At 50.9% G+C, this 14324-nt stretch overlaps 1 protein-coding gene across 3 annotated transcripts in view; it reads right to left on the reverse strand.

Annotated features, from left to right (window-relative positions):
• Positions 1-1379: 1379 nt before the first annotated feature.
• Positions 1380-14324, reverse strand: part of RPS6KA1 (ribosomal protein S6 kinase A1) — a 46239-nt gene continuing 33294 nt past the window's right edge. For all 3 annotated transcript variants that reach the window (XM_007979886.3, XM_073007649.1, XM_007979884.3), the window contains 5 exons: positions 5877-6038; positions 5548-5624; positions 5191-5308; positions 4126-4263; positions 1380-2327 (listed from right to left, as the gene is read on the reverse strand). In XM_007979886.3, the coding sequence (XP_007978077.1) occupies positions 2205-2327; positions 4126-4263; positions 5191-5308; positions 5548-5624; positions 5877-6038 (618 nt within the window). In that variant the 3' untranslated portion in view covers positions 1380-2204. The remainder of the gene's footprint in view (positions 2328-4125; positions 4264-5190; positions 5309-5547; positions 5625-5876; positions 6039-14324) is intronic.

Consider the following 14324-nt stretch of genomic DNA (forward strand, 5'->3'; position numbering starts at 1 on the left):
CACTGCAACCTCTGCCTCCCAGGTTCAAGCAATTCTCATGCCACAGCCTTGCGAGTTGCTGGGACTACAGGCGTGCACCACCACCCCCAGCTAATTTTTGTATTTTTAGTAGGGAGAGTTTCGCTATGCTAGCCAGGCTGGTCTTGAGCTCCTGACCTCAAGTGATCTGCCTGCCTCGGCCTCCCAAAGTGGTGGGATAACAGGTGTGAACCACCGCATCTGGCCCAGAGGGATCTTTTAAAAATGTGAATCAAATCATGATCAAATCATGTCACTTTCCTGCCTAAATTATTTTAGGAGCTTGCACCTCACTCAGAATTAAACACACGCTTAATCCTGGCCTACAATGCCTAGCACAACTAGTTTCTGCCTCCTCTCCCACATCATCTTGGGCGAACGCCTGGCTCTGGGGGTCACAGCTACATCAGCCTCCTCTCATCCCTGAGCACACCAAGCCTGTTTCCCCCTCATGGACTTTGTCCTGCCTGCCCTCTGCCTCCCAGTCTTGGCTGACCCCTTCTCACCATTCAGATCTCAGCTCCTGGGTTACCTCCCCAGAATGGCCTTCCCTGACCACCCAATTTCTCACCCAAGTTTAATTCCGCACATGTCTTCTCAGTAGCTGACCTTGGCTTGTTAAGTGTCCATCTCCCCTACTGGGAGGTAAGACCCCTGGACACAATGACCTTGTTCTGTACCTGGTTCATCAGCATCCAGTACAGGGCCAGAATGGGTGCTCAGAAAATACTGCATGAGAAAATGTCATTCCCCAACTTGAGCCTGTTTCCTCATCTATAAAACAGGGATACACTTTGGGAGGCTGAGATGGGCGGATCACGAGGTCAGGAGATCGAGACCATCTTGGCTAACACGGTGAAACCCCGTCTCTACTAAAAAAAACAAAAAACTAGCCGGGCGCGGTGGCGGGCGCCTGTAGTCCCAGCTACTCAGGAGGCTGAGGCAGGAGAATGGCGTAAACCCAGGAGGCGGAGCTTGCAGTGAGCTGAGATCCGGCCACTGCACTCCAGCCTGGGCGATAGCAAGACTCCATCTCGGGAAAAAAAAAAAAAAAAACAGGGATAATACAGAGCATCTACCTCACAGGGTTAAGATTAAATGAGATATTCATGTGAGGCCCAGGCATAGTACCTGGCACTTGGTCACCAGTGGCTAGTAATACTGTTATCAATACCATAATGGAATCCCCTGGCAGGGACTCGTGGGCCAGACCAGCAGGATTCCCACACACTCCCCAGATGACCTGGTTCCAAGCAGCTGGGCTAATTGGCCCTGGCCCATTTTCTGTCACTGCCAATGTCTTCAACATCCAATAGCAGAGAGAGGGTAAATTCAGGGATGAACAGTGGAGGAGAGCATGCTTCAACTCAACAGTTTATTAGAAAGGCCATGGACAGATGAACCCTGAGTAACCAGCAGAGGAAGAAATGAAAAAAGCCCCTGTCCCTCATGGCCCACCCACTGGCCTCCCATGAACTCTGTCCTGTTGCCAACCCCAAAAGAAGTCAGCCAAAAAGTGCTTTCCACATCCTCTCTCTGGGGCTGCCCAGCCTGACCACAGGGGATCCACTGGTGGGGCCAAGGTGGATGCTGGTGCCTGAAGCTGGAAGCCAGCAGGGCATGAGTCCCCTCCTGTAGCAGGAAGTGGTTCTAGAACTCCCAGCAGAACAGAACGGAAAAGGAGCTGACTGGGGATAGAATGAGTTCTAATAACCAGCCAGAGGCTCTGAGAGAGGTGACACTGGACTGTCTCGGAGGTGTGTGCAGATGGCTACAGATGGCCAATCGTGGGGGTCCCCAGGGTGGGATCCCAAAGCTGCTCTAAAGAGTCTCAGAGAGCCTCAGTGTGACTCAGTTCCCCTCCTTGGGCCGCAATGGCTGTTTCTGCTCCCAGAAAGGCAAATGGATCTTGTAAAAATCCATGGTGGTTGATGCCATTTTTTCCATAAAAAAAGAGTTTGTACAGTGAATCGATTTCCACCAGCAGAGCCTGAGCCGAGAAGAGTCCATCCTGGGGAAGGAGAAGGCACTTCTCACACCCTCACTAGGGGTGTTCTGGGCTGGCGGCTTCCCTGGCCCCTCGGGTTCCAGCTCCCTCTGGCCCTGTGGCTCCGGCCTGCTCCCTCTGGGAAGCATGCTGCCTCCGTCAAGCTAGCACTGCCCTGCGGCCTGAATGCCCTGTTGCCTCACAGGGTGGTGGATGGCAACTTCCTCACTCGCCGCTGGGCCAGGATGGATGACTCGATGGGCTTCAGCTGGGGGGTGGGCTTGGAGCTGTTGAGTGCCGAGTATGTGGCAGCCATGGCTCCCTGAAAGAGAAGAGGGGAGGTCAGTTCATAATGGTGGGAGATGTAGTGGGGAGGGGATGCATGCCCCAAGGGTAGGCCAGCCCCGCTCAGTGTTCCACAGCCCACTGTTTTTTGTTTTGTTTTATTTTTGTTTTTAGACAGGCAAGGTTGGAGTGCAGTGGCACGATCTTGGCTCATCGCAACTTCCGCCTCCTGAGTTCAAGCGATTCTCCTGCCTCAGCCTCCCAAGTAGCTGGGATTACAGGTACCCGCTACCACGCCCAGCTAGTTTTTGTATTTTTAGTAGAGACAGCGTTTCACCATGTTGGCCAGGCTGGTCTTGAACTTCTGACTTCAGGTGATCCACCTGCCTCAGCCTCCCAAAGTGCTGGGATGTTACAGGCACCTGCCACTGCACCAGGCTGATTTTTGTATTTTTAGTAGAGATGGGGTTTCACCATCTTGGCCAGGCTGGTCTTGAACTCCTGACTTTAGCCGGGCGCGGTGGCTCAAGCCTGTAATCCCAGCACTTTGGGAGGCCGAGACGGGTGGATCACGAGGTCAGGAGATCAAGACCATCCTGGCTAACCCGGTGAAACCCCGTCTCTACTAAAAAATACAAAAATCTAGCTGGGCGAGGTGGCGGGCGCCTGTAGTCCCAGCTACTCGGGAGGCTGAGGCAGGAGAATGGCGTAAACCCGGGAGGCGGAGCTTGCAGTGAGCTGAGATCCGGCCCCTGCACTCCAGCCTGGGCGACAGAGCGAGACTCCGCCTCAAAAAAAAAAAAAAAGGCCGGGCGCGGTGGCTCAAGCCTGTAATCCTAGCACTTTGGGAGGCCGAGACGGGCGGATCACGAGGTCAGGAGATCGAGACCATCCTGGCTAACACGGTGAAACCCCGTCTCTACTAAAAAATACAAAAAACTAGCCGGGCGCGGTGGCGGGCGCCTGTAGTCCCAGCTACTCGGGAGGCTGAGGCAGGAGAATGGCGTAAACCCGGGAGGCAGAGCTTGCAGTGAGCTGAGATCGGCCACTGCACTCCAGCCTGGGCGACAGAGCGAGACTCCGTCTCAAAAAAAAAAAAAACAAAAAAAAAAAAAAACCAAAAAAAAACCAAAAAAAAAAAGAACTCCTGACTTCAAGTGATCCACCCGCCTTGGCCTCCCAAAATGCTGGGATTACAGGCGTGAGCCACCACGCCCAGCCCCATAGCCCACTGTTTTGTTTTTTGTTTGTTTGTTTGTTTTTTGAGATGGAGTCACTTTGTCACCCAGACTGGAGCGCAGTGGCACAATCTTGGCTCACTACAACCTCCGCCCCCTGGGTTCAAGCGATTCTCCTGCCTCAGCCTCCTGAATGGCTGGGATTACAGGAGCCTGCTACCACGCCTGGCTAATTTTTGTATTTTTAGTAGAGATGGCATTTCACCATCTTGGTCAGGCTGGTCTTGAACTCCTGACCTCGTGATCCACCCTCCTCGGTCTCCCAAAGTGCTGGGATTACAGGCGTGAGCCACTGCGCCCAGCCTAGCCCACTGTTAATCCAGCCTCAGTGGTCTTTTATGGTCATGGGTCCAACCCCCTTAAGACTGGAAGGTTCAGAGGTCAGCAGCTGTGTCTTCCAGAGGACTGGGGGCTGTGAATGCACCGTGACACTGTAGCGTGTTAAGCTCCCTGACAGCAGGGCTGTGTCTTCTTCTCCTACGTTCCACCTCATGGTACTCAGTACGGACATGGAATTGCCTGGCTCTGTCACAAGTCCCTGACCATGCCACCTTGGGTTGACCCCCCAGATGCCCAGCAGCCCAAGGGTGGCCATACCTTCACAAGCTGTAGGTCCTGGTGGGACAGCTGGCTTTGGGGAAGCTTGTCTTTCTGGGTGACCCATGGATGCTGCAGAACCTGCTTAGCTGTGAGGCGCTGGTGGGGATCCACATGTAGCATCTTGGACACCAGGTCCTGGGGACACAGTGGGCAAGGGGGTGGCGGGAGGGCTGCAGGGGAGCAGGCCCCTAATGGGACACAGAAGGGCAACCATCTTCTGCTAGCTCCCGCCTGAACCCTTGTAGCAGCCCCTAGGATCCATTCTCCACTCTGCTCCAGGGCTCCCCGCACATAGCCAAGGTTCCTGTCTCTGGGCCTTCGCTGCTCTAGGCCCTTTGTCCTGGAACACCCTTCCATTTCTCCTTTGCCTTCAAAAAGCCATGTGGGAAGGTGGGAAAAGCCTCAGGTTTGGGCTCAGATAGATCAGGTTCAAAACCTGCCTTTTGCACTCATCAAGTGAGTGCCTTGGGCAAGTTTCTTAAACTCTCTGAGCCTCAGTTTCCCTGCTGAGAAATAGGAATAACCACTCCCTGCCTCACAGGTTGATGTGAGGTGGCTGTACATGGAGGGTTCAACTCTGTCTGGCATACAGGTTCCCAATAACCAAACACTGTTGCTAATACTGAAAGCTCACATGCTACTTCCTCCAAGGAGGCTCTGCGTGGCATGGCCAATTGCTCTGCTCTGTGTCTCCACGGTCCACACCCTTGGCCGAGAGGGTCCGCCTATCTGTGCCTCCAGGCATCTCTGCTCCTTGTGTGCAAACTAGGTAGTATCCCTCACTACACTAGGCTTTCACAAGGCCCGGACCGATGATGCAGCCCTGGGTGCCCCACAGGGCCCAGAATGAGGAGGGCCAAGGAATGATCACCAAGTTACCCCAACAAGGTGCGGGGATGGTGGTGGTCTGCCTGGGAATCTTCCACTTGGAGAAATACAGCAACAGGGATTTGTGGAACATCCACTTGGAGAAATGAGGCTGTTCATGAACTGCTGAAAAGCCCTGGGATGGGACCCTGCCTCCCTACTCCAAATAAGCCCACGCCGGCCGCACAGACTCACCTTGGCTGTCTCTGAAACTGTGTTCCAGTTTCCCCCACTGAGGGTAAACTTCCCACTGCCGATCCGGGTTAGGATTTCCTCTGGTGTGTCACTGGGACCATTGGCAAATGGAGTGTACCTGCAGAAAAGCCCGCACGGACTGGGTACAGATTCTGGCCTCCATCCTGGAGCTGGGGGAGACTGTCTCCCCCTCAGATGGGGTACTCCCAGGGTAGAGCTCCCAGAGGGAGGAGCATGTCTCTATTTCCAGACCATCCTGAGTCAGAGCTGGCTGAGCCATTCCTATCAGACAAGCACCGCGCAGCCCAAACGCTAGGGCTACAGGAGTGGGGAAGGGTCCAGGCCAGGGGCACTCACCCCGCCAGCATGGTGTAGAGCAGAATGCCCAGGCTCCAGATGTCACAGCCTTCATCATAGCCCTGGCGCTTCAGCACCTGGCAACAGGGCAGGGGAGGTGGTCAGTCTGGGGGGCAGTAGAAAGTCACCACAGATGTTTCCTGCTACTCCCCTCAAGGGCAGGACAAGGGTCCCAGGCACAGGCTAGATCTCCCCTTGCCAGCTGGGCCAAGGTCACAGAGGCTGGAGTCCTGGCCAATGTGGGGCCTCTAGGAGGGGGCACAAGGCCTCCAGTTCCCCGCACTCTTACAGCTGAGGAGGCTGTGCCACTCACCTCCGGTGCCACTCACCTCCGGCGCCACGAAGTTGGCTGTGTAGCAAGGTGTCATGAGGAGCCCGTTCTCAGCCCGCAGCTGTTTGGCAAAACCAAAGTCACAGATGCGCAGGCACTCGGGATTCCCGGACTCGTCCACATACAGGATGTTGCTGGGCTTCAGGTCCCTGTGCACAACCTAGGGGCAGGGGCTGGGGTCAGTTCTCAGTGTGGGGAGGCGGCCAGTGGCCCAGGTCAGCTGCCAGGGATGAGAAAGTTACCCAAACAGGACGAGTGCACAGACCTGGCATCCAAGAGAAGGGGAAGGGGCTGAAATGAGGGTCTTATTGCTGCTGCTACTGACTCTGTGTAGGTGTCCACAGGTAGCTCTAAGTTAACCTGTCTAAAACTGAACTCCCAGTTCTCCCCTAAAACCTACTCATCACATTATCTTACCTTGTGGCAACTCCATCCTTCCTACTACTTAGGTCAAAATCTTAAAAGTCTTTTCTTTTTTTTTGAGACAGTCTCCCTCTATCGCGCAGGCTGGAGTGCAGTGGCACGATCCCAGCTCACTGCAGCCTCTGCCTCCCAAGCTCAAGCAATTCTCCTGCCTCAGCCTCTCAAGTAGCTGGGATTACAGGCACCCACTGCCATACCTGGCTGATTTTTGTATTTTTAGTAGAGATGGGGTTTCACCATGTTAGCCAGGCTGGTCTCAAACTCCTGACCTCAAGTGATCTGCCCGCCTCAGCCTCCCAAAGTGCTAGGATTACAGGTGTGAGCCACCATGCCGGGCCCCATTTTCCTTATCTTTAGAATCTAAGAATACACTGCTTTACTTTTATCTGTAGCATTTCCCTACTTAACATAATATTTAATTTGCTTTCTGAGTCTGCCCACTGGAATGTAAGCTCCATGAGTGTTTTGCTCACTGCTGTATCCCAGCACTCAAACTAGCTCCTAGTACATGTCAGGTATTCAATAAATATCTACTGAATGAATGGATGAATGACACTGCTGAGGCCATAAGCAAACGGCTATCTTCTGGGGCCATTTGCTCATCTGTAACTTGAGGGGGCTGAACCACCCCACAGTTCATTCTTCTCCTCCTCCCACTCTGTAAGGCTTTGTTTTGTTTTGTTTTGTTATGTTGTGAGACAGGGTCTGTGTTGCCCAGGCTGGAGTCCAGCAGCATGATTCATGGCTCACTGCAGCCTCAACCTCTGAGCTCAAGTGATCCTCCCACCTCAACCTCCTGAGTAGTGGGGACTAGAGGCGCGTACCACCACACTCAGCTAATTTTTAAAACACTTTTTGCAGAGACAGGGTCTCGCTATGTTGCCCAAGCTGTTCTTGAACACCTGGGCTCAAGTGATCCTCCTGCCTGGGCCTCTTAAAGTGCTGGGATTACAGGTGTAAGTAACTGTGCCTGGCCTGTACAGTTCCATTCATAGTCAATCCTCTATCAATTACCAATACCTCTCAGATCTCTAACCCTAGTCCAGAACTTTCCTGAGTCTTGGCTCATAAATCCAGCTGCCTACCACATGGCAACCACTGGATGTTCCACAGAGCCTCAAACTCAAACACATCCCACACTAAACTCCTTATGTTCTCATCTTCCTGCTCCTCCTCCCCTAAGCTAATGCCCAGGAACCTCCCTGGGCATTGTCAAAAAACCATCAAAGACTCCCTACCTGCAACATAAAGTCCAAAGTCCCTACCCTGACATGGGAGGCACAGCCATCATCTGTACCAGCCTCACTGTCCACCGCATCCCTCAGGTCCCCTGAGTTCAGGCCACCAGGGGCTCCTTCGGTAACGATCATAACCCTACGTCTGTGGAATGCCCGTTCACCTTCAGCACCCCCAGTGCAGGGCCTAGCACAGAGCAAATGCTAAGTGAATTTTGTGCAATGAATGAACAAATCACACCTCTGAAACACAGAGACAGACACCTTGAAGGTTAGATTAGTAGAGTTTTGCAGGCTACTTGGTTTTATTCAGATAGTCCTTTCATAGTCTCAGTTGATCCCCAAGCCCTCCAGCAGTGCCTGTGGAGCCCATGGAGAAGGTAGATATGGCCAGTACAGTCCACCTCCATAGGGAGAAGAGTGCCAGGTAGATGAGGGGGAAAGGGCCACACTGTTAGGGTGGCCCCAGCAACGCACTGTATCCAAGCCTCAGAGAAAGTCCTATGGGCTCTCTCCTTCAAACACGATCATATGGCCCACAGCACAAGGCCAGGCCCCAGGAATGTGGACTCTTCCTAGAGGTCAGGGATGCTCAGCTTGGCTGAGGACACCAACTACCCTGCGCAAGTAAGCTCCCAGTTTACAAAGCACGTTACCAGTCATGATCTCACTGGAGCCACCCACTGCACCTCGGTAGGTGGACAGGAATTACTAGCTCCATTTCACAGAGGAGAAAACCAAGGCTCTGAGAGGACAATTTTCTTTTTCTTTTTGAAATGGAGTCTCGCCAGCGGCATAATCTTGACTCACTGCAACCTCCATCTCCTGGGTTCAAGCAATTCTCATGTCTCAGCTTCCCAGGTAGCTGGAATTACAGGTGTGTACCACCATGCCTGGCTAATTTTTGTATTATAGAGACAGGGTTTTACCCCGTTGGTTAGGCTGGTTTTAAACTCTGGCCTCAAGTGATCTTCCCACTGTGGCCTCCTAAAGTGCTGGGATTACAGGTGTGAGCTACTACATCCGGCCTGAGAGGACAACTGACTTGCATGTAAGTTAGAGGCAGAGGCAAGACCAGAACCCAGTTCTGACCTTAATTCCATAGTCTTTCCAGTTTAGTGTGGCACACATGACACTACTGGGACACAGGGATATGGAAGTTGACCTTTTTTTTAATTAATTTTTTTGAGATGGAGTTTCGCTTTTGTTGCCCAGGCTGGAGTGCAATGGCGTGATCTCGGCTCAGTGTAACCTCTGCCTCCCAGGCTCAAGCAATTCTCCTGCCTCAGCCTCCCGAGGAGCTGGGATTACAGGCATCTGCTACCATGCCCAGCTAATTCTTTGTATTTTTAGTAGAGACGGGGTTTCATCATGTTGGCCAGGCTGGTCTCGAACTCCTGACCTCAGGCAATCCACCTACCTCAGCCTCCCAAAGTGCTGGGATTACAGGTTTGAGCCACCATGCCCGGCTCAAGTTGTTGATCTTTGTTCCTACCCTAATACAACATAGAGAAACTACAAATTCCTATAGGAAACTGTCTCACCACTGCCTGTGGTAGAATAGTAGGGATGGTGAGTAGGGGAGGGGAAGTACAGCTTTAAAAAGCCCCACAGGTGATTCTGATACCTGACCCTCAGGAGTGTATGTGGCAGGAGGAAAAGTATAGTCTCACATCTCACTGCACAGAAAATCACAACGGGTTGGGCAAGTAGTGAGTGAAGCCAGGCAGAGCGGGAACCTCCAAGCAGTTTGCAGAGGGCAGTGGCTACCTGGCTCCAGCCGAGTCGCTACACAGCAACTCGGACCCAGTGTTTTCAGAAGCAGCCAAATTACCAAAGCCTTACTAAACCACACCTCAAATCAAAAAACACTCCTTATCTTGCAGGCCAAACAAAATATATGTGTAGGCTGAACGCAGGCACTGGAGCAATAGGCCGTGACCTCCAGGAGAGTTGGGATTCCAGTCACAGGAAGGAGTCGGGCAGGCCAGGGTGTGAATCCTAGCTTTACCATCCACTCATAGCTGTGTGGTTTTGGGCACGACATTTAACATCTTTAGCCCTCAGTTTCCTCACCTGTACGGGGCTGATAATAGTATTCAACCCCAGGCTCATAGGGAAGGACAGGAATATTTAGCAAGGGGCTTGGGAAATGACAGACATCAGAGTAACCCCAGAACTGCCTTGGACTGAACCCCTCTATCATGCTGGATGTTAAGACAGAGTGACTGCTTGTGAAGAAGCACTAGAGACCAGGCCGGGTACGGTGGCTCACGCCTGTAATCCCAGCACTTTGGGAGGCCGAGGCAGCAGATCACGAAGTTGGGAGTTTGAGACCAGCCTGACAACATGGAGAAACCCTGTCTCTACTAAAAAATACAAAAGTTAGCCGGGTGTGGTGGCACGCGCCTGTAGTCCCCAGCTAGTCAGGAGGCTGAGGCAGGACAATCACCTGAACCTGGGAGGTGGAGGTTGCAGTGAGCCGAGACCGTGCCATTGCATTCCAACCTGGGCAACAGAGCGAGACTCATCTCAAAAACAAACAAACAAAACCTAGAGACCAGATGCTGTCCAAAGCAGCACAGGCTCTGGGCTGGGTGCAGTGGCTCACACCTGTAATCTCAGCAGTTTGGGAGGCTGAGGTGGGAGAATCGCTTGAGTCCAGGAGTTTGAGGCCAGCCTGGGCAATACGGTGAGACCCCATCTCTACAAAAAAAAAAATTAAAAATTAGCCAGGTGTGGTGGCACACCTGTAGTCCCAAATATGCAGGCTGCAGGTTGCTGAGGAGGGAGGATCACTTGAGCCTGGGAGGTCAAGGCTGCAGTGAGCCATGATCACGCCACTGTACTCCAGCTGGGGTGACAGAGTGAGACCCTGTCTCAAAACAAAAAAACAAAAAAAACAAAAAAAACAAGAGTTAATACGTAAAGTGCACAGAACCCTGCCTGACCTGTGGAAAGTGGCACGTGGCATTAGCTACCACTAGCAGCAGTGGCAGCAACATCTTCAGGAGCAGCGTGAGAGGATGTGCATTTAGGCACCTGTGACCAGCCAAACAAGAGGCGAAGTTGTTCTAAGTGAATCATCTGGTTAAAGGGAGAAACCCTCTCTATTATAGAGTCCACAACCTTATAGAAACAACCTAGAGGGAGACTGGCAACTTACGAAGACTCCATGTATTAAATTATGAACTCCTGCCACGTAAGATGCAAAGGAAAGACAACCAATTTTTAAAAATGGACAAAAGACTTGAAGAGGCATTTCATAAAAGAGGCTGTCCGAATGGCAATAAACATTTGAAGAAGTCCTCAACTTCATTAATCATCAGAAAAATGCAAATTAAAACTACAATGAGCTGGGTACAGTGGTTCATGCCTATAATCCCAGCATTTCAGGAGTCCTAGGCAGGTGGATCACGAGGTCAGGAGATCAAAACCATCCTGGCTAACATGGTGAAACCCCCTCTCTACTAAAAATACAAAAAATTAGCCGGGCGTGGTAACGGGCGCCTGTAGTTCCACCTATTCGGGAGGCTGAGGCAGGAGAATGGCATGCCGTGAACCCGGGAGGCGGAGCTTTTAGTGAGCTGAGATCATGCCACTGCACTCCAGCCTGGGTGACAGAGAGAGACTCTGTCTCAAAACAAAACAAACAAACAAACAAACCAAATTAGCTGGTTGTGGTGGCAGGCACCTATAATCCCAGCTATTTGGGAGACTGAGACAGGAGAATTGCTTGAACCTGGGAGGCAGAGGTTGCAGGGAGGCAGAGGTTGCAGTGAGCCAAGACCATGCCATTGCACTCCAGCCTGGGCAAGAAGAGCAAAAATAAATAAAAAAATAAAAATAAAAAATAAAATAAATTTTAAAACGGGCAAAATGAACCTATTAGAATTTAGCTTAGGATGGTTATCCTCAGGTGCGGGCCTCTAAGGGAACTGGAAATGCTTTGTTTATTGATCTGGGTACTGGTTACACAGGTGTATTCACTTTTTGAAAATTTATTGACTTGTCCATTATGATTTGTGCACTTCTCAGTGTTTACGCAATGCTTCGATACAAAGATAATACTCAAACAAACAGGGGTCCCGGTGGACCCTGCTCCCTGGTCATCCCCTTCCCATCCCTCAGCTCCTGTGGGGTTCCCAGCTTACAGACCACAGCTACTGCTGTCGGTCGACAAAGCAACCCAGAGCATCCCCTCCAAATATGTCAACAAGAAGAGCTTCCCATTCCTCATCACCTGCCCCGGTATTAGCAAAGAGCCAGAAACTTTGGAGACACACACACTCCCAGCTTCGGGAAGGAGACAACTTCCTCCGACAACATCCTCACCAAGTGGTTATCTATACTTGGAGCTTTGCACATCCCTGGCAGAAGGGGCTCACTGTCTCTGGAGGCAGCTCCCCTCTTCAGAAAGTTCTTCCTTACTTTGAACTTCAGGTGACCCACGGGTACACTGGCTTGCCTGTCTTCTAAACCTTCTTAAGTTTAACGAGTACTCACTTAAGAACAAAACAGAAAAAGGAAACACGCTCTCTGACTTGACATGTTTAAATATTAGTCTATTGCACTGGCATTTCAAAAACCAAAGCCACTTCAAACATGACCATTAAAAGCACAGGGGGTAACCAAATTGGAGCTTTGGTTAAGAGGTGAAATTCTTTTTTATGGAATTTCCCCTAAAACATTAGACATAATCAGGCATCGCCACTTTCACAACCCTAATGAAATACTCAACTCAGGCAAGATTCTGAAAGGATGAAACCATTCGATGAGGATCTTTACAATAAGGAGATGGGACGGTTACCACCTGCCATGGTTAAAGGCGGGCAGCATGACACTGTGCTCGTGGATGTGATGCACTGAAGTGTACCTCCATAGATTGGATGACCTTGGCCTTCTTTTATTTTTATTTTTATTTTTATTTGAGACAGGGTTTTGCTCTGTCATCCAGACTGGAGTGCAGTGGTGTGATTTCAGCTCACTGCAACCTCTGCCTCCCAGGTGCAAGCGATTCTCGTGCCTCAGTCACCAGAGTAGCTGGGATTACAGGCATGTGCCACCATGCCCGGCTAATTTCCACATTTTTGGTAGAGATGAGGTTTCACCATATTGGCCAGAGTGGTCTTAAACTCCTGGCCTCAAGTGATCTGCCCACCTTGGCCTCCCAAAGCGCTGGGATTACAGGCAGGAGCCACCATGCTCGGCCCAACCTTACCATCTGGACCTCATTCCCATCCCCCCAAAAAAGCCGAAGCTAATAATGATGTTAGAGCAACTTGCAGTTTACAGGAAATATAAACAATGGAGAAATAATGTAAATGATCCAGAAGGCAGCCGACAGGCAAATTCAGAACATGAGACATTCCACAGAACTCATATTCAACATGTCGGTGGCATAAAAAAGGGAGGTCTAACTGTGGAGGCGACATGGGTGTACACATTTTACAAAATTAATCAAAATGTACCCTTGAAATCTACTGTATGCAAATTTTCCTCCAGTTTAAAAAAAAGAAAAGAGGCTGGGTAAGATGGCTTACGCCTATAATCCCAGCACTTTGAGAGGCCAAGCTGGGCAAATCACTTGAGCTCAGGAGTTCAAGACCAGCCTGGGCAACAAGGCAAAACCCCATCTCTACAAAAAATACAAAATTAGCCAGGTGTGGTGGTGCATGCCTGTGGTCCCCGCTATTTGGGAGGCTGAAGTGGGAGGATCGCCTAAGCCCAAGGAGGTCAAGGCTGCAGTGAACTGTGATTGTCATTGCATTCCAGCCTAGGCAACAGAGTGAGACCCTGTCTCAAAAAAAAAGGGGAGAGATTTACCAACTGAATGAAATGTGTGGAACTTACAGGTATTCTAATTTCAATAAACCAGTCAAAAAAGACATTTTTGAAAGGACAATAGGGAGCCAGGCGTGGTGGCTCACACCTGTAATCCCAGCACTTTGGGAGGCCGAGGTGGGCGGACCACCTGAGGTCAGGAGTTTGAGACCAGCCTGGCCAACATGGTGAAACCCCGTTTCTACTAAAAATACAAAAAATTAGCCAGGCATTCTGACGGGCATCTGTAATCCTAACTACTCGGGAGGCTGAGGCAGGAGAGTCACTTGAACCTGGGAGGCAGATATTGCAGTGAACCAAGATCATGCCATTGCATTTCAGCCTGGGTGACAAGAGCGAGACTTCGTCTCCAACAATTAAAAAAAACAAAACAAAACAAAAAACAAAACAGGACAATAGGGGAAATGTGTCTATGGACTGGGTACTATGTGAAAACAAGTTAATAACCTCATACACCAAGACCTGGACTCAGCCAGGTGGATTCAGAGCCTGCATTCTTTTTTTTTTTTTTTTCTCGAGAGATCGCTCTGTCGCCCAGGCTGGAGTGCAGTGGCGCGATCTTGGCTCACTGCAAGCTCCGCCTCCCGGGTTCACGCCATTCTCCTGCCTCAGTCTCCTGAGTAGCTGGGACCACAGGCGCTCGCCACCACGCATAGCTAATTTTTTTGTATTTTTAGTAGAGACAGGGTTTCACCATGTTAGTCAGGATGGTCTTGATCTCCTGACCTCGTGATCCGCCCGCCTCGGCCTCCCAAAGTGCTGGGATTACAGGCGTGAGCCACCGCGCCTGGCCCAGGGCCTACATTCTTAACCCCCATGTTGTCTGATCAGATGTACCCTAAAACATCACCTCATGCAGAGAGAAAGTAATGCTACTTTTTTGGACTTTAATCCACTGTAATGAACTTTCCTACCTCACCATCATCTAGTGCTCACCTGCCTTG

This window comes from Chlorocebus sabaeus, chromosome 20 (genome assembly GCF_047675955.1).
Source record: "Chlorocebus sabaeus isolate Y175 chromosome 20, mChlSab1.0.hap1, whole genome shotgun sequence".
Lineage (NCBI taxonomy): Eukaryota > Metazoa > Chordata > Mammalia > Primates > Cercopithecidae > Chlorocebus > Chlorocebus sabaeus.